The sequence below is a fragment of the Quercus lobata genome, chromosome 2 (genome assembly GCF_001633185.2).
Source record: "Quercus lobata isolate SW786 chromosome 2, ValleyOak3.0 Primary Assembly, whole genome shotgun sequence".
NCBI classification, from domain to species: domain Eukaryota; kingdom Viridiplantae; phylum Streptophyta; class Magnoliopsida; order Fagales; family Fagaceae; genus Quercus; species Quercus lobata.
Window position 1 is genome coordinate 43,221,999 of NC_044905.1, and position 15,913 is coordinate 43,237,911.

A 15,913-nucleotide genomic window follows, 5' to 3' on the forward strand; every position below is an offset into this window, starting at 1 on the left:
CTTCGCTGCCTAGTTAGGACAGGAGCACCAGATGGGACGCTTTAGGGTCAGGTCCCCCGGTAGGGATCTTAGATTTGAGTTCTCTTTTCACTTATTTTGATCTCGACTTTGTTTATTTGCCTTCTCGAACTGACATAACCTTCCCTTTGGGTTCTTGTAGACAAAGCGCACACTACTCCGAGGATAAATTTGGTCAACGTCCAAGCTCTCAACTACCTCCTCAGGTCTGAGATTTTTGTGAGCGAGGACGGGCAATTGCGTGTCGCTCACCTCATCTTGGACTACGAGCCTCTCTCCCGTGCTTTCATGGACGTGGGTCAAGCGATAAGTGCTGGGAGTCCCCGATTAGCCCATATTGACGTTTCTAAGCTAGGCTTCCTTGCTCGGAGAGACCTACCACCAGTCCAACTACCCACTCAGCGTGTTCTCCAAGTGGTAGCTGTTCCAGGGGAGGGAATTGACTCCTCACATTCATCCCTTGAAACTGAAATCGATCGCTTCCATCTCCATGAGGAGGGCGAGGTAGCAATAAGGCTAGTAGAGCTTTCAGATTTCGGCTCGGATCTTGATTGCTTCTCGGCGGCTCACTCTCCTAGGCTGGTAGTTGTTCGGATTAACACAAGCCAGGAAATTGAAGAGGCGAGTATGGACTTAAAGCCAAGATCTGGTTTGAGGGGGCTTATGTCCAATAGGAGCAAGGGGAAATCCTCCAAAGAAGCCCCCAAGGAGCAGGTTCCAGTTAAACTCCTTCCTCCTCCTCCTCCTTCTTCTGACCCTGCGCTAATACCCATTCCCAACCTGAGGCAGAAAAGGCCAGTGGAAGAACTGGAGGAAGGTGAGGTCGGCCCCCAAAAGGCCAAACAACAGAAGAAAGGCAAGGAGCCCAAGGACAAAAGGACGAAGTCCATTGATAACCGAGAGGAGGCTGCCATTAGAAGGGAACAGCGCACATGGTCTCCCTGCCTAGAGCTGGACGGCGCCCCCATCCCGTGGGACGTAACTCTTTGGGAGTCCCGGCGTGGGTAGGCGTCCTACCTTGCCAAGGCTTTTCAGTAGCCCCTCCTCTTGCCTCGCGACATGGATGGGCTCCGAGCCACTAGGCAACCAGACCTCTTCATATTATTGAAGAGAGACCTTGCTATGGTAAAATGAAGACTTCCCTTGTTCAGGTTTCTTATTCCGTGCTCGTCTATCTATCGTTTCTGTTTTAATGATTCTATCGTTATTCCTGTGCAAGTCACCCAACAAATCTTCCTAGTCGAGGAATGGGCGAAGAACACTCAGGAAAAGCTGAACACTGAGGTTTAGTCCTGCCTTGCCATGGAGAAAGCTGCGGGCGCTCTCAAGCTGGAAAAAGAGCGCTTAAACAAGGAGATCAAAGTGGCATTCAAGGCCTAGGACAGTGCCGAGGCAGGCCTTAAGACTACAACGAAGCAGGCCGAGGACATGCGCCAGCAGCTTCACTTATCAAAAATAAACCTTGTGACCGAGAAGCAAATAGTCTCGAATCTCAAGGCGCAACTGCTACAGGCGAAAGAGGCGGCTCGTTTGGCCAAGGAAGCGGCTGAGGCTGCGGTGGCAGCCTCTTATGAGTGCGGAGTGGCGGACACTGAAGCCAGGCTGACTGAGGAGGTGGCTAGGGTTTGCAGGGACTACGTCATCAAATCTTGGGGCATAGCCATGGACCGGGCAGCAATTCCTGCGAATTCCAACATTAGGAGGCTCGAGAATATCTTCTTCCCTGAGGATATTCGAGATGTTCCGGGCTCGGATCCTCCTGAGGAACCCCCTTCTGCCTCGACCGATGCTCTTGATTCCGTCATACCTGAAGGGAAAGGGGGGAACGAGGACGCCTATCCACTAGTTAAGGACAAGTCACCTGAGGACGCCCTTCCTATAAGGGACGTTGTCACGCAAGCTATGGACACCGAGCCCAAACCTACAGCAGGAGGTGACCGTCTCAAGGCTGAGGGCACTGCAAAGAGCTCAACCCAAGATAAAGTCTAGGACATTAGTATAAGGTTTCTCTCGTAGTCATTTTATTTTGTTTCTCATTTCCTTATGTTTTGTTAAGGTTTGTAAGATGACACATCTCGGAACTTAATGAATGATATAATTTCCTCTTTAAACTTTATTTTACTGCTTCCATTTTTGCCTTCATTGTGAATGAATTTCGACTGTGTTACTAGATTTCCGAGGATAACCCATTATTTGTAGTTTAAGTGATACGGCTAAGTATAAATGAGAGAATAGTAACTAATTTCCCCCAATCCTGTGGTCCGATTAGCCATAGAGGACTTGGATTCTATTTAACACTTAGTTAAAAACTGCGTAGTGGTTAATTTCCCCCATGCCTGTGATCCGAGGAGCCACGCAGGACTTGGGTTTTGTTTAACACTTAGTTAAAAACTGCGTAGTGGTTAATTTCCCCCATGCCTGTGATCTGAGGAGCCACGCAGGACTTGGGTTCTGTTTAACACTTACTTAAAAACTGTGTGGTGGTTAATTTCCCCCATGCCTGCGGTCCGAGGAGCCACGCAGGACTTGGGTTCTGTTTAACACTTAGTTAAAAACTACGTGGTGGTTAATTTTCCTCATGCTTGTGGTCCGAGAAGCCACGTAGGATTTGGGTTCTGTTTAACACTTAGTTAAAAACTATGTGGTGGTTAATTTCCCCTATGCCTGTGGTTCGAGGAGCCATACAGGACTTAGATTCTATTTAACATTTAGTTAAAAAATGCATAGTGGTTAATTTCCCCCATACTTGTGGTCCGAGGAGCCACGCAGGACTTGAGTTCTGTTTAACACTTGCATAAGAACGCACAGTGATTAATTTCCCCCAAGCCTATGGTCCGAGGAGCCACGCAGGACTTGAGTTTTATTTAATACTTAGCTAAGAATGCACAGTGGGTAGTACCAAGAGTACGAACTTTCATTAATAATAGTACATTTTTAGGTTATTTACATTCCAAGGACGTGGCACTACATGCTAATCTAAATTTTCTAAAAAGTAGGCTCCTATGCCGGCCACTGAGGTGATACGATACGGCCCTTCTCAATTTGGTCCAAGCTTTCCCCACGCGGAATTTTTTTATAGTGCCAAGCACTTTTCTTAATACCAGATCCCCAGGTGCTAATGGCCTTAGTTTCACCTTGGCGTTATAACCTTGTTTAAGTTTGTGTTGGTAGTAGGCAAGTTGGACCATTGCTCTTTCCTTTCTTTTCTCGATCAGGTCTAAGCTTTTTTCCAACAGCCCGTTATTGACATTAGGATAGAATGTGCTGGTCTTCAGTGTTGGAAAGTTTGTTTCTAGAGGAATGACAGCCTCAACTCCATAGGTCATCGAAAAGGGGGTCTCCCCTGTGGATCTACGTGGCGTGGTGCGATACGTCCACAGAACATTGGGCAGTTCTTCCACCCATCTCCCCTTCGCGTCATCTAACCTCTTCTTCAGTCCATTTACTATGACTGTGTTGACGGCCTCGACCTACCCATTCCCCTATGGGTAAGCCGGTGTGGAGTATCTATTCGCAATTCCCAACTTGCTACAATACCTTCTGAAAGCTTTACTATCGAACTGGAGACTGTTGTTCGAGATTAGGGTGTGAGGGACTCCAAACCTGGTGACAATGTTCTTCCAAATAAACTTCTTGGCATCTACGTCTCTAATGTTTACCAGTGGTTCGGCTTCGACCCATTTTGTGAAATAATCAGTGCCGACGAAAAGGTACCTCTTATTCCCCACTGCTTTAGGAAATGGTCCTAGGATATCCAGGCCCCACTACGCGAACGGCCAAGGGCTGGACAGCAAATTGAGGGGCCCGCCCTATTGATGTATATTTGGGACGAACCTCTGGCATTGGTCGCACTTCTTCACATATTCATGTGCCTCTTTCTGCATGCTCGGCCACCAGTAACCTTGGGTTATGGCTCTATGGTACAAGGATTTGCCCCCTGTATGGCTCCCACAAATTCCTTCGTGCAATTCCTCTAGGATAAGCTTTGTGGTATCAGGGTGTACGCATAGCAAGTACGGTCCTGAAAATGAGCGCTTATACAGTTTCAAGTCCTCGGATAGCCAGAATCGAGAAGCCTTTCTTCTAATCTTGTCAGCCTCGCTCTTCTCCTCGGGCAAGACGTCATTCTTTAAAAGTAGTATTAAAGGATCCATCTAGCTAGGCCCCGCCCTAATGCTGTGAACATACATCAACTTGGCCTTCACCACCCCTCCTGTGGAGATCTTCCACGAGTATAACCCGAGGTAGGCATTGCGCCGAGGAGGTGGCTAGCGTGGCAAGAGAATCAGCGTGGGTGTTTCTGCTCCTAGACACATGCATTAGGCTAAAAGAGTTAAAACGCGTCCGCAAGTGCTTGGCTTGGACCAAATACTCTTGCATTCTTTCATCCTTTGCCTCCAATTCCCCATTTACTTGTCCTACAACAGGTCTTGAGTCAGAGAACATGTTTATGGATTTCCCGCCCAATTTCTCGACCATAGACATTCCTTCCAACAGGGCCTCATATTCTGCCTCGTTATTCGTGGCCGAAAAACCCAGCCTTGGTGATTTCTCGATGGTGATCCCCTCGGGGGAAATCAGGACGAGTCCCACCCCAAAGCCCCTTTGATTTGTTGCGCTGTCAATATATGCTTTCCAACAGGTGGGTCCTTGCTGAGAGACTGTGCCGACCAATTTTTTGTCCGTGCTTGGTATCCCTTCTTCTTCTTCTGGTGAGGGTTCAGCAAACTCAGCTACCAGATCCGCGAGGACTTGGCCCTTCACAGCGTTGCGAGGCATGTACCTAATGTCGAAGGCGCCAAGAATGGTCCCCCACATAACTATTCTCCCTGTGTAATTGGCACTTCGGAGTATTGACCTGAGCGGGAGTTGGGTTAATACAACAACTGTGTGTGCCTGGAAATAGTGGGGGAGCTTTCGCGTGGCTTGTACGATCGCCAGGATGGCCTTTTCCAAGGGGAGGTAACGGATCTCAGCCTCATGCAATGACTTGCTCACGTAATAGATAGGCCGTTGTATGCCATTGTCCATCCGGATCAGCACTAGGCTCACTGCGTGAGGGGTCACGGCAATGTAGGCGAATAAAACCTCGTCAGCTTCAGGACTAGACATTATTGGTGGCCGAGACAGATACTCTTTAAGCTGCTGGAAGGCCAAAGCGCATTCTTCAGTCCACTCGAACCCCTTCCACTTGTTTAATAAGAGAAAGTAAGGCCTACACCTATTCGCCAAACGAGAGATAAAACGGTTCAAGGCGGCAATCATGCCGGTGAACTTTTGGACCTCCTTGGGGTTCCGAGGCTGCATGCTGTGGATAGCTCTAATCTGGTCGGGGCTGAATTTAATACTTCTATAGGTCACCATATAGCCTAAGAATTTCCCTGATCCCACTCCGAACGAATATTTAGACGCGTTTAGGCGCAGCCTGTATTTTCTCAGGACTTCAAAGATATTGCCGAGGTCCCTCAAATGCTCGGACACCACCTTACTTTTCATCACCATGTCGTCTATATAGACTTCGATGCTCTTACCCATCTGCAGCTTAAACATCCTGGTCATCATCCTCTGGTAGGTGGACCCGGCATTCTTCAAGCCAAAAAGTTATAGTGGTAGTTTCCAATGGGGGTGACAAAAGCCGTCTTTTCCTGGTCGTCGGCAGCCAGGGGTATTTGATGGTATCCTTGAAAGGTGTCTAAGAAGCTCATTCGAGGGTGTCCCACGGTTGAATCCACCAATCGGTCTATCCGAGGCATAGGAAAGGGATCCTTTGGGCAGACCTTACTCAGGTCCGTGAAGTCTACGCAGACTCGCCATTTCCCACTCTTCTTCCTCACCACAACTATATTGGCTAGCCACTTGGGGTAGAAAACTTCTTTGATAGCCCTTGCTTTCTTTAGTTTCATCACCTCCTCATTTACCGCATCAACATGCTCTTTCGACGGTCGCCGAGGAGGTTGTTTCTTAGGTGTAACGGCCGGACTAACATTAAAATGATGGCATATGAAATTCGGATCGACCCTCGGAGCCTCGTAGGTGTCCCATGCAAACACGTCCACATTTTCTTTGAGGAAATCAATTAGCTTTTCCTTCTCTTGGGGTGGCAATTTCGAGCCAACCTGAAAAAATCTTTCCTGATCGGAGCCTACAAGAACTTTTTCCAAGTCCTCATAACTTACCTCCTCGGCTGGCCCCCCACCTCCCGGGGCCGTGGCCGGGGCTGTTAATTGCTATAAGCCATTCTCGGTAGAGGTTGAGGGCTTGTCACTCGGCCGTCGCGAGATGGCGGACACCATGCATTGCCGGGCCATGGCTTGGTCCCCTATCACTTCTTTGACCCGACCCTCCGACGGATACTTCACCTTTTGGTGTAAGGTTGAGAAGACAGCCCCTAGGGCATGAAGCCAAAGTCTAGCTACAATGGCGGTGTAGGGCGAATATGCGTCCACCACTATGAAGTCCACCTCCACTATGTCTGAGCCTGTTTGTATAGGCAGTCTAATCTGGCCTTTCGGAGTAATGGTTTTCCCTTCAAAACTTACCAAAGGGGAGTCGTATGTCGTCAGGTCTTCCGGTCTCAACCTTAGCCCCTTGTACAGGTCGGGGTACATTACTTCCACAACACTGCCCTGATCGACTAGCACCCTCTTCATGTCATATCCCCCAATCCTGAGTGTGATGACTAGAGCATCATCGTGGGGCTGGATGGTTCCAACTTTATCCTCATCCGAGAATCCGAGCATGGTCGAGGCCATCCCTTTAGCCCTCTTAGACTCACAGTCGTCGGCTTTAGCAGGGAGTCGGGCCATTGACATCACTCTGAAAGGATGGGAGCCGGTTCTTCCTAGAGCGGCGAGAATGACATTTATCGTGCCAATAGGCGGTCTCAAGGTGCTTTGCCTTGCCTCGACGCTCGACTACTCTTGTCGGCCACCGAAATGATGCAAAAGATGTCTTAGCTTTCCCCCTCGGACCAGCTGGTCCAAGTGGTTTTTCAGATTTCTACAGTCATCGGTGGTGTGCCCCCGGTTCCTGGTGGTATTCGCAATATAAGTTCTGGTTGCGTTTTGCGGGGTTGCCCGCCATCCTATTTGGCCATTCAAAGAACGACTCATTCTTGACTTTCTCTAAGATTTTATGTAATGGATCCCGGAACATAGCGTGGACTGCCTGAGCCCCGATGGATCCAGACTGTTCCGAGTAATCCCTTCCGGCCGGTTGTTGTTGCTAAATCGGTCCGACCTGAAGTTCCTCTTCTCTTGAGGTACAACCTTCGCCTTACCCTTTCTCGTCTGTTGGTCCTCTTCGACCCTCTTGTACTTGTCGATTCGGTCCATGAGCTGGCGCACGCTGGTGACCGGTTTCCTAGTCAGGGATTTCCTTAAACCGTGCTCTATCGGCAGGCCCCTCTTGAAGGTACTGATGGCGATGTCATCATAATTTCCCTCTATCTCATTATACATCTCCCAGTACCTATCCGAGTAAGCCTTCAGGGTCTCTCCTTCTTGCATGGATAAGGACAGGAGGGAATCTAAGGGCCGAGGAACCCTACTGCTCGTTATGAAGCGAGAATCGAAAGCCTGGGTTAGTTGCTTAAAAGAATTTATGGAGTTTGGCTTAAGGTTGTCAAACAACCTCATCGCCATGGGTCCCAAACTGTACGAAAACACTTTGCACATCAAAGCTTCATTTCTGGAATGGATGGCCATCCTCTGGTTAAACTGACTTACGTGCTCTACGGGGTCCGTCCGACCATTATATATGGCGAAAGTGGGTTGGTGGAACAGCCGAGGAAGTTTAGCCCCCTTTATCTTGCGCGTGAAGGGTGACTAGGAGATGCGGTCCAGGGCGTTACGCATGGCGTCGTTTGCTAGGCCCTGGTAAGACGGACTTTTGTGGCCGCGTTTGTGAGGTTGCTCTTCCTCATAGGAGAAGGTTTCACTTGGTGGAGTTCTCGACCTTCGCTTGTATTCGTTGTCCTCTTCATCGCTGGTGTCCGGACTGGGGGAAGGACGCCTTCGCTGCGCTCAGTACAACTTCCTCTTCAGGTCGTCAATTTCTTGCTGGAGAGCCTTGTTATCGCCTCGCTTTTGGGATGCATAACCTTTCCCTCTCGAACGGCTTCTGCTTATGTGGGAGGTATTTACGCTACCCTCACGTCGCTTGTCTTGATCTCTTTCCTGTTCGAGGTTAAGAAAGTTGTCCTGCCATTGGGAATCTACGGATCCCGTTTGTCGCAGACCTGATCCTTCCATTTCTAACGGTCGTACTTGTTGAGGCACAAGTTCTCCCCACAGACGGTGCCAATTGTAGGGTCTCAATTTGGGCCCAAGCCCAACAAGTATGGGGTTTTGGCCCAAGGGGCCCTAAAACAATGAATTTGTAGATAGTGGGTTGTAGAATCGGGCCTTAGCGAAGTAGATAGAGGCTGAGGTTGGGCTACACGACACTTGGACACAAGAAGATCCTGTTAATGTCCATATATTCTTAGTCCGAGGAGATAAGATAGATATTTGCTAGTTCTTACTTTAAGTTTTCCAGTTCTTTTTCTCTTCCTCTCCCTTTTTTCACGTGTCCTTCCTCATGAGGACTCCCTTTCTTATATAGCCTCCTTAAAGCCATCGTGGCCTTACACTTGTTGATTATCTGGACTCCCACTTGAGTGCTTGTCCTACTGGACACCCCTTCCATCTTTTTATGAGTTGTGGTAGCCAAGGCAGCACTATTCACAGGTTTTCTCCACATTAATGCGGCTAGAAAAGTAGCTGTAATGCATTTAATGTGGCAACTGCAGCCTCTCCTTGGGCATCTTTTGTTTCCTTCTTCGCCACGGGTCTGTAGGAATTGTCCTTGTCACTAGTGTTCGTTGGGGTGGGTCCTTTTAGTAGGCAGAGTGCATGTTGAGCCATACTCGTCACGTCCGAGGAGACATTTCTCCTCAGACTGCCCTTTAAGTGACTTTAGGCCTACGAGAGCTGGACTGGGACCCCTTTTGGCATCCACGTCCTCTCCTCAGACATGGTTGACCATCTCGTATAGGGCCCAAGTCCCATTGTATGATTTTGGGCCTTTGGGCCTTTGCCCCTACAGGTCTAATACTAAAATCGTTTTTTTACCCATTAATAGTTACTTGTCACATAAGATTTGTTGTGAAAATATTTGGGACATAGCATTTCTCCAAAAATAATTATTGTCCCCCAAACATAATCCTTAATCCCTTAAACCAAAAGATGAGGCTTAAATAACAGCAATAAAAATAACCCAAACAAAAATAAGATTAAACCTAACAACAACAAGTGAACAAATTATTCAACAAAAACTCTATTAAAAAAAAAAATATATATATATATATATATATACACACATATATATATAAATCTTTAATCATTCAAATTTATAAATCGCTCAACCTATTACTTAAAAGTAATCTCTAATTTCATTTATCCTTAAAAAACAGACCAAGAGAAATGTGGTGGTAATCTCTCCTTAGTGATGCTAGCATTTGTACTTTCTTTGGTCATAACAATTTTGCTCTCCATAGTGATTTTGTTTGTAGTTTGCACTTTTCTTTTTCTCTTTGTTAGTAGAAAAAAATTATAATACATTGTGTATTTGTGTGTTCTTTTTTTTTTTTTGGTGACATATTAATAAATTCCAGAATAATTTTCTAAGAACTGATTTGTCTTGGTTTGATGATAACGAGCTATTGAAAAAAAAAAACTTGACGAAAATGCACTTTTGGTCCTTACGTTTTGTGCCGATTCTCGATTTGGTCCCTAAATTGATTTCGCTCCTAGGTCAGTCCCTGATTTCAAAAAATCATTTTTATTTTGGTCCTTCCCGTCAACCCAGTAACGGAAACCTTCTACGTGGCAGATGGAATGCCCTGTTTGTTGATGTGGCGCTGACATGACCATTAAAATATTATTAAAAATAATTATTTGGCATTTTTAAATGCCACGTTAGCATTTAAAATTTTTTAAACAAAGCCACGACAGAAAATTTATATAAAAAAAGAAATTAAAATTTTTTTTAAAAAAACCCTTAAATCTAATTTAATTAAAAAAAATTATTACTTATCATTATTAATTTTCATAAGGACATTACAACTTGTTCTTCGTGTTCTTCCTAATCAAACCCTGCAACGAAGAACTTAAACCCAACAACGAAGATCTCAAACCCCGATCACAACAACACAAACGAAAAAAAAGAAAAAAGAAAAAAAGAAATGGAGATCAAACACAAACACAGACCCAAATCACCAATAGAGATCAAACACAGACTCGGGTACATAAACGAAAAAAAAAAGAAAAAGAAATGGAGATTAAACACAAACACAAACCCATATCACTAATAGAGATCAAACACAAACCCAGATCACAACAACACAAACGAAAAAGAAAAAAGAAAAAAAAGAAACAGAGATCAAACACAAACATAGACCCAGATCACAAATAGAGATCAAATACAAACGAAACCTAGATCACAACTCAAACCAAAATCATCAGTAGACCCAACCACCGATCCAAAAAACAAGCCACAAAAAACAAGTTACCACCACACCGAATCTTAAATGTCATTTCCAATTTTCAATAAATATAAATTTTCTACTTTTCCCCCTTTCCATTAAACATAGAAAAGAGAGAGAAGCAAAAATAACTACAAAAGGCATAAACAAGAATCAAGCAAATATAGTAACTACATATAGGACAGGTACAACTCATATATCATAAACCCAGTCTCAACAAAAATCCCAAAAATTCTGAGCATCAAAGGACATTAATAAGTAGAAGCTAAGCATGGATAATGAGGTAAACTAGTAGTAGCTTGAGTTGTAGATATCACGGGCAGCGACGCTCTTCTTCACCGGAAAAGGTGACCTCATCATTGAGATTAGAGAGAGTTTGGGTCATCAGAGTTTGGCAGTGTTAGAATTATGTTCCCTCAAAAACAATACTATGCATTTTTATTTGATAATAAAATTTTATTTTCACATTCATAATTTTTATAGGTATATTTCATTATTTAAATGTGGCATGTGATGTCTCCTTAATAGGAAAAATCATGTTAATGGTTAAGGAACCAAAGACAGGGAGTAATAATTTTTCATAGATTATTAAATTGTTCTAGGCTGTGGATATTAATTGAATATTACCACTGAAGCCTACACTTGTTGTACTGCTATATGATAGGATGATTTACTCCATCATTGAAGTAGTGACTTTAAGCAAACAAGTGGGTGTAATGTAACAAGTACATACACTGAATTAGATCGGATCAAGGACACCTTATGGAGTGATCATTGTTAATTAAAAGGTTGTTCTATCACAATTTTTTTTATTGTCCTCAAACATGAGGGGTTTGTTTATATTTATTTATTATGCACATAACTTTGATAATGTCAACTGGTGATGCCAATTTTAAAGGCTATATACAGACACGTTGGGTTATGTGTGTAATGAGTAAAATATATAAATGCTCAACAATGAATCCACCAGTCTCTAAAGAAGATAGTATATTCAGTTGATTTTCATATTGACGTTGGACTCAAAACAAAATCGGTCGATGACATTTTTCAAAAAAAAATTTCATATATATAATATTGTATGTATATATAAATATATATATATATATATATATATTTAAATAGTTTTTTTTTAATAATATTTTGGAGTTCAATAGAAATTATGAAATCAAGAAATTAAGGGTCACATAAGCTAGGGACATGGCAGTGATATTTATCCAGTCCTAGTGGCTTGTGGGAATATAGTATGGTGGAAGGACATAGATATAAAATTGTATGAAATGGGACCTCATTTGTAATTGTCTAATCTTCAGGGGTCAATTGCAATGTGTTGATAGACATTATTGCAATCTGTAGAAGTTCAAATATTTTCTTGATATGGTTGAGAATATTAAGAAGGGGAAAATGCACTTTTAGTCCTTACATTTTGGACCTATTCACAATTTGGTCCCTAAATTGATTTAGCTCCTAAGTCAGTCCCTGATTTTTAAAAATCGTTTTTAAAATAGTCATTGCCGTCAACCCAGTGACAGAAAATGCTGAGGTGGCAAACGGAGTGCATAGATAGCATGTTAATCGCTGATGTGGAAAATAAAATAATATTAAAAAATTTATTTTGCTTTTAAAAATGACAAGTCAGCATTTTAATTAATAAAAAAAATAATTAAACTGAAAAAATTCAAAAATAAAATAAAATAAAACCTTTTTTCAATTTTAAATATTGAGAAAACAATTTATAGTTTCAATTTTTCTTGAACTCTCTTAACAAACAAACATTAAGTTAACACCCCTTCTCATTCTAGGCTGGCGTGTCTGTGTTTGTGTTTGTGTTTGTGTTTGTATCTATTTCATTTCTTCTTTCTTTTAAGATAAACTAAAAAAAGAAAAATCAAAATAAAAATAACTTAATAAATAAATATGGTGAGTGTTTGTGTGATTGTGTCTGTATGCTTTTTTTTTTTTTTTTCAGATCCTCTCTTTCTCTATCTCTTGGTGCGTATATTTTTTTGTATCTTTCTTTGTTCAAGCTTTCAATCCCTCTCTCTCTCTCTCTCTCTCTCTCTCTCTTTCTCTAAACCTGACTCTCTAATCTTTGGGTTTTTCTAGTTTTCCGTGGGGTGGTCGGTAATTGAGGTGGAGATCGGTAATCCATGGGTCTTGGATTATGGGTTTGGTTGGAGATGGAGATGGCTGGGTTTGGTTGGAGAGGGCTGGGTTTTTCTGGGTTTGGTCAGGGTGGAGATCGGTGGTCGGGGTGGTCATTTTTGTTGGAGAGGTTTGGGTTTTTCTGGGTTTGGTCGGGGTGGAGATCGGTGGTCGGGGTGGTCGTTTTTGTTGGAGAGGGCTGGGTTTTTCTGGGTTTGATCGGGGTGGAGATCGGTGGTCGTTTTCGTATTGTTTAGTGGACCGTGACTCGGACTGGGCCTCGACTAGGTGGATTTGGTGTTGTTGATGGCGAGTTGATGGTGGATTTGGGTTTGTTAACGGCGGATTTGATGTTGTTGATGGCGGATTTGGTGTTGTTGATTGGCGGGTTGGTGTTTGATGAAGTTCTGGGTTGGAGGTTTGATGATTTTTCTGGGTTGGTTTTCTCATGTTGGTTTTGGTTTGGGTTTGATGAATTTTTCATGTTCTGGAGGTTTCGGTGAAGGATAGGGATTTTGTATGAAATATTGCATTGTTCTGGGTTTGATTGTGCCCTTGTTCTGGGTTTGATTGTTCTTGGATTTTGAAGAACAAGTTATTGTGTTCTTAGCTAAAAAATAATGAAAGCAATAATAATAATAAAATCAAATTTAATTTTTTTTTTTAATTTAGTTTGAATTAAATTGAAATTGAAAAACATAAATTATTTTTATTTTTTTAATTAAACTGACGTGGCTTTTTTTAAGTCAGAAAATGCTGACATGGCATTTAAAAAATTTTAAATTTTTTTATTATTATTTTATTAGCCACGTCAGCAAACAGTACATTTCGTTTGCCACCTCAGCATTTTCTGCTACTGGGTTGACGACAGGGACTATTTTAAAAACGATTTTTAAAAATCAGGGACTAACCTAGGAGATAAATCAATTTAGGGACCAAATTGTGAATAGGCCCAAAATGTAGGGACCGAAAGTGCTTTTTCGCCTATTAAGAAATAATTTTGAAAGAGTTTCAAGATAAGTCAATAACGTTCAACAAGTTATTGATAAATCTTATAGCTGAAGATTAGGATCCCTGAGGATCCCACGTCCAATCTCTCTCTTGGGTTTTAGAAGTCTTAAATAAAATAAGATTTTAAAATATCATATTAGTGGTTGGCCATTAGAACTATTGTGTGATACTGCAGTTTTCTGAAAACTCAAAAAGAAATAGAGAGAGAGACGTGATTACCTTGGGAGGCAACACACTTGGGTTGTTAAGAGAGGTACGCAATTTTGTTCTATTTAGAATTCATGGTTGTGTGGTACAATGATCTTTAAATGAAAATATAAATTTTGTTTTATATTGCTTTCGTAGTAGCTTTCAGGCAGATCGACTGATGAACGAGTTCAACGGCGACGACCTCATGAGTGAGATTTGAGAGAGTTTGGGTTAGATCGGAGTTTGGCAAATCGGTGGAGATGAGATTTTAAGAGAGTTTGGGCTTGAGAGAGATTTTGTCGAGGGTGAAGAGAGAAAGAAAGAATTAGAGATTGAGAGAGTTTAGAGTTTGGGTCTAATCGCTGAAGAGGTTAAAAGAAAAAGTAAAAGAATTAAGTTAATGAAAAAGCAAAAGAATTAAAAGGATAATTTTTTTATTTTTATTTTTTAAAAATAATTTTAATTAAATTAGATTTAAGGTTTCTTTTTTAATTTAATTTAATTTAATTTTTTTTATAAATTTCCTGATGTTCTTGTGTTCTTGTGATTTGTGTACATATTTATGTTTATTTTTATTCAAATCTGAATTGATTTATTTTTATTTTTTATGTTTTAAATTTTGTTTTTATGTTTTTAAATTTTGTTAAAATTGATATATATATATATATATATATATATATATATATATTTAAAATTTGATGCTAACATGGATGCTGATGTCGTATTTTTCATTATTATTTTTTGTTTGTATCAGCATAATTGCTACCTCTGGTTTCTATTACTGGATTGACCGTAGGGACCAAAATAAAAATAATTTTTTAAAATCAGGGATTGACCTAGGAACAAAATCAATTTAGGGACCAAATCGAGAATTAGCCCAAAATATAGTAATCAAAAATGCATTTTCGTAAAAAAAAAAAAAAACTTTCCATATATATATTTTTTAAACGAGGGCAGACCAACCATCTGATCTAGGGTTAGGCATCTCGTTCCCAAAACATTCATCGAAGTCGACCTTTCACTTTCAAGTGAAACAGAAATAGAAATATGATTCAGACTAACCAGAGTGTCTGAGTGAAAACTAGATGATCGGAGACGTAGAGAAGATGGTGGCGGTGGGTCTAGTGTGGGGCGCCACCAACGCCATCATGCGCCGCGGCGCTCTCTTGTGGGACCAAGCTCTCAAATCCACTCCAACACCATCGCCACAACACAAATTGCTCTCTTCCCTCAAAAACTGGTTCACTCTCCTCTCTATCTGGCAATACTCCATCCCTTTCTTCATAAACCTCTCGGCCTCCGCTACTTTCTTCGTTATTCTAAGCCACACTCCCATCTCTCTCACCGTGCCCGTCACCAATGCCACCACATTTGCTGCGACTGCCGTCTTCGGAATGCTTTTAGGGGAAGAGACCCGCTTGGCCCACGCCTTGTTTGGTACGGCCCTTATTGTTCTCGGGGTTTGGCTTTGTACGCAATGACTTTGTAACCCCCCAAAAGGGGATTTAAAAAAAAAAAAAAAAAAAAAAAAAAAAAAAAAAAAATTTATGATCCATGTTATTTGGGGTTTTCAAAATGTAAAATTCATGTGGATGTGGGGTTTGCATTGTTGGGTATTTTTTTTTTCCTTTTCCTTGTCATGTGTTTGTGTCTGTAATATTAATTAGTTCCTAGCTTATAATTTTTTTTTGAGGAATCCTAGCTTATAATTTGAGGATAGGGAAATAGAAATCTGGATCTTATGGTTTTTATTGATTTGGTTGATGAAACAATATAATGGTTACATAAACCAAGTCCAGTGCCTTTATGTTTAACTATATAAGTTGCATTGTTTCATACTTGGTTAGAAAATGAGAAAAAGCTGATTATTTCATGTATTAGATAGTTCATAACTGACATAGACAATAACCTGATACAAGTAACATAACATGTTCAATAAAAATAGCCAGAGAGCGACAAAGAAACCATATTTGGTATATGAACAAAAATAAAATTAATTCAATACGAATGAAACACAAACAACAATTG

General features: G+C 41.9%; 3 protein-coding genes across 3 annotated transcripts; 1 reads left to right on the forward strand and 2 right to left on the reverse strand.

The window, feature by feature from the left end:
• Nucleotides 1-4,188: 4,188 nt before the first annotated feature.
• LOC115964855 lies at nt 4,189-5,520 on the reverse strand. The gene has a single exon (XM_031084093.1). It carries the CDS (start codon nt 5,518-5,520, stop codon nt 4,189-4,191), a length of 1,332 nt encoding a protein of 443 aa, XP_030939953.1.
• A 725-nt stretch (nt 5,521-6,245) lies between these two features.
• Nucleotides 6,246-6,824, reverse strand: LOC115964865. Its single transcript, XM_031084103.1, has one exon. The coding sequence runs from the start codon at nt 6,822-6,824 to the stop codon at nt 6,246-6,248; it is 579 nt and encodes a 192-aa protein (XP_030939963.1).
• An 8,146-nt stretch (nt 6,825-14,970) lies between these two features.
• Nucleotides 14,971-15,697, forward strand: LOC115977939 (transmembrane protein 234 homolog). Its single transcript, XM_031099972.1, has one exon. The coding sequence runs from the start codon at nt 14,971-14,973 to the stop codon at nt 15,364-15,366; it is 396 nt and encodes a 131-aa protein (XP_030955832.1). The 3' UTR covers nt 15,367-15,697.
• The last annotated feature ends 216 nt before the right edge of the window (nt 15,698-15,913 follow it).

Bases quoted from the DNA above. Each gene is read 5' to 3' on its own strand.
- LOC115977939 (XM_031099972.1), top strand. From the start codon at position 14,971: ATGATCGGAGACGTAGAGAAGATGGTGGCGGTGGGTCTAGTGTGGGGC.
- LOC115964865 (XM_031084103.1), bottom strand. From the start codon at position 6,824: ATGGCCCGACTCCCTGCTAAAGCCGACGACTGTGAGTCTAAGAGGGCT.
- LOC115964855 (XM_031084093.1), bottom strand. From the start codon at position 5,520: ATGGTGATGAAAAGTAAGGTGGTGTCCGAGCATTTGAGGGACCTCGGC.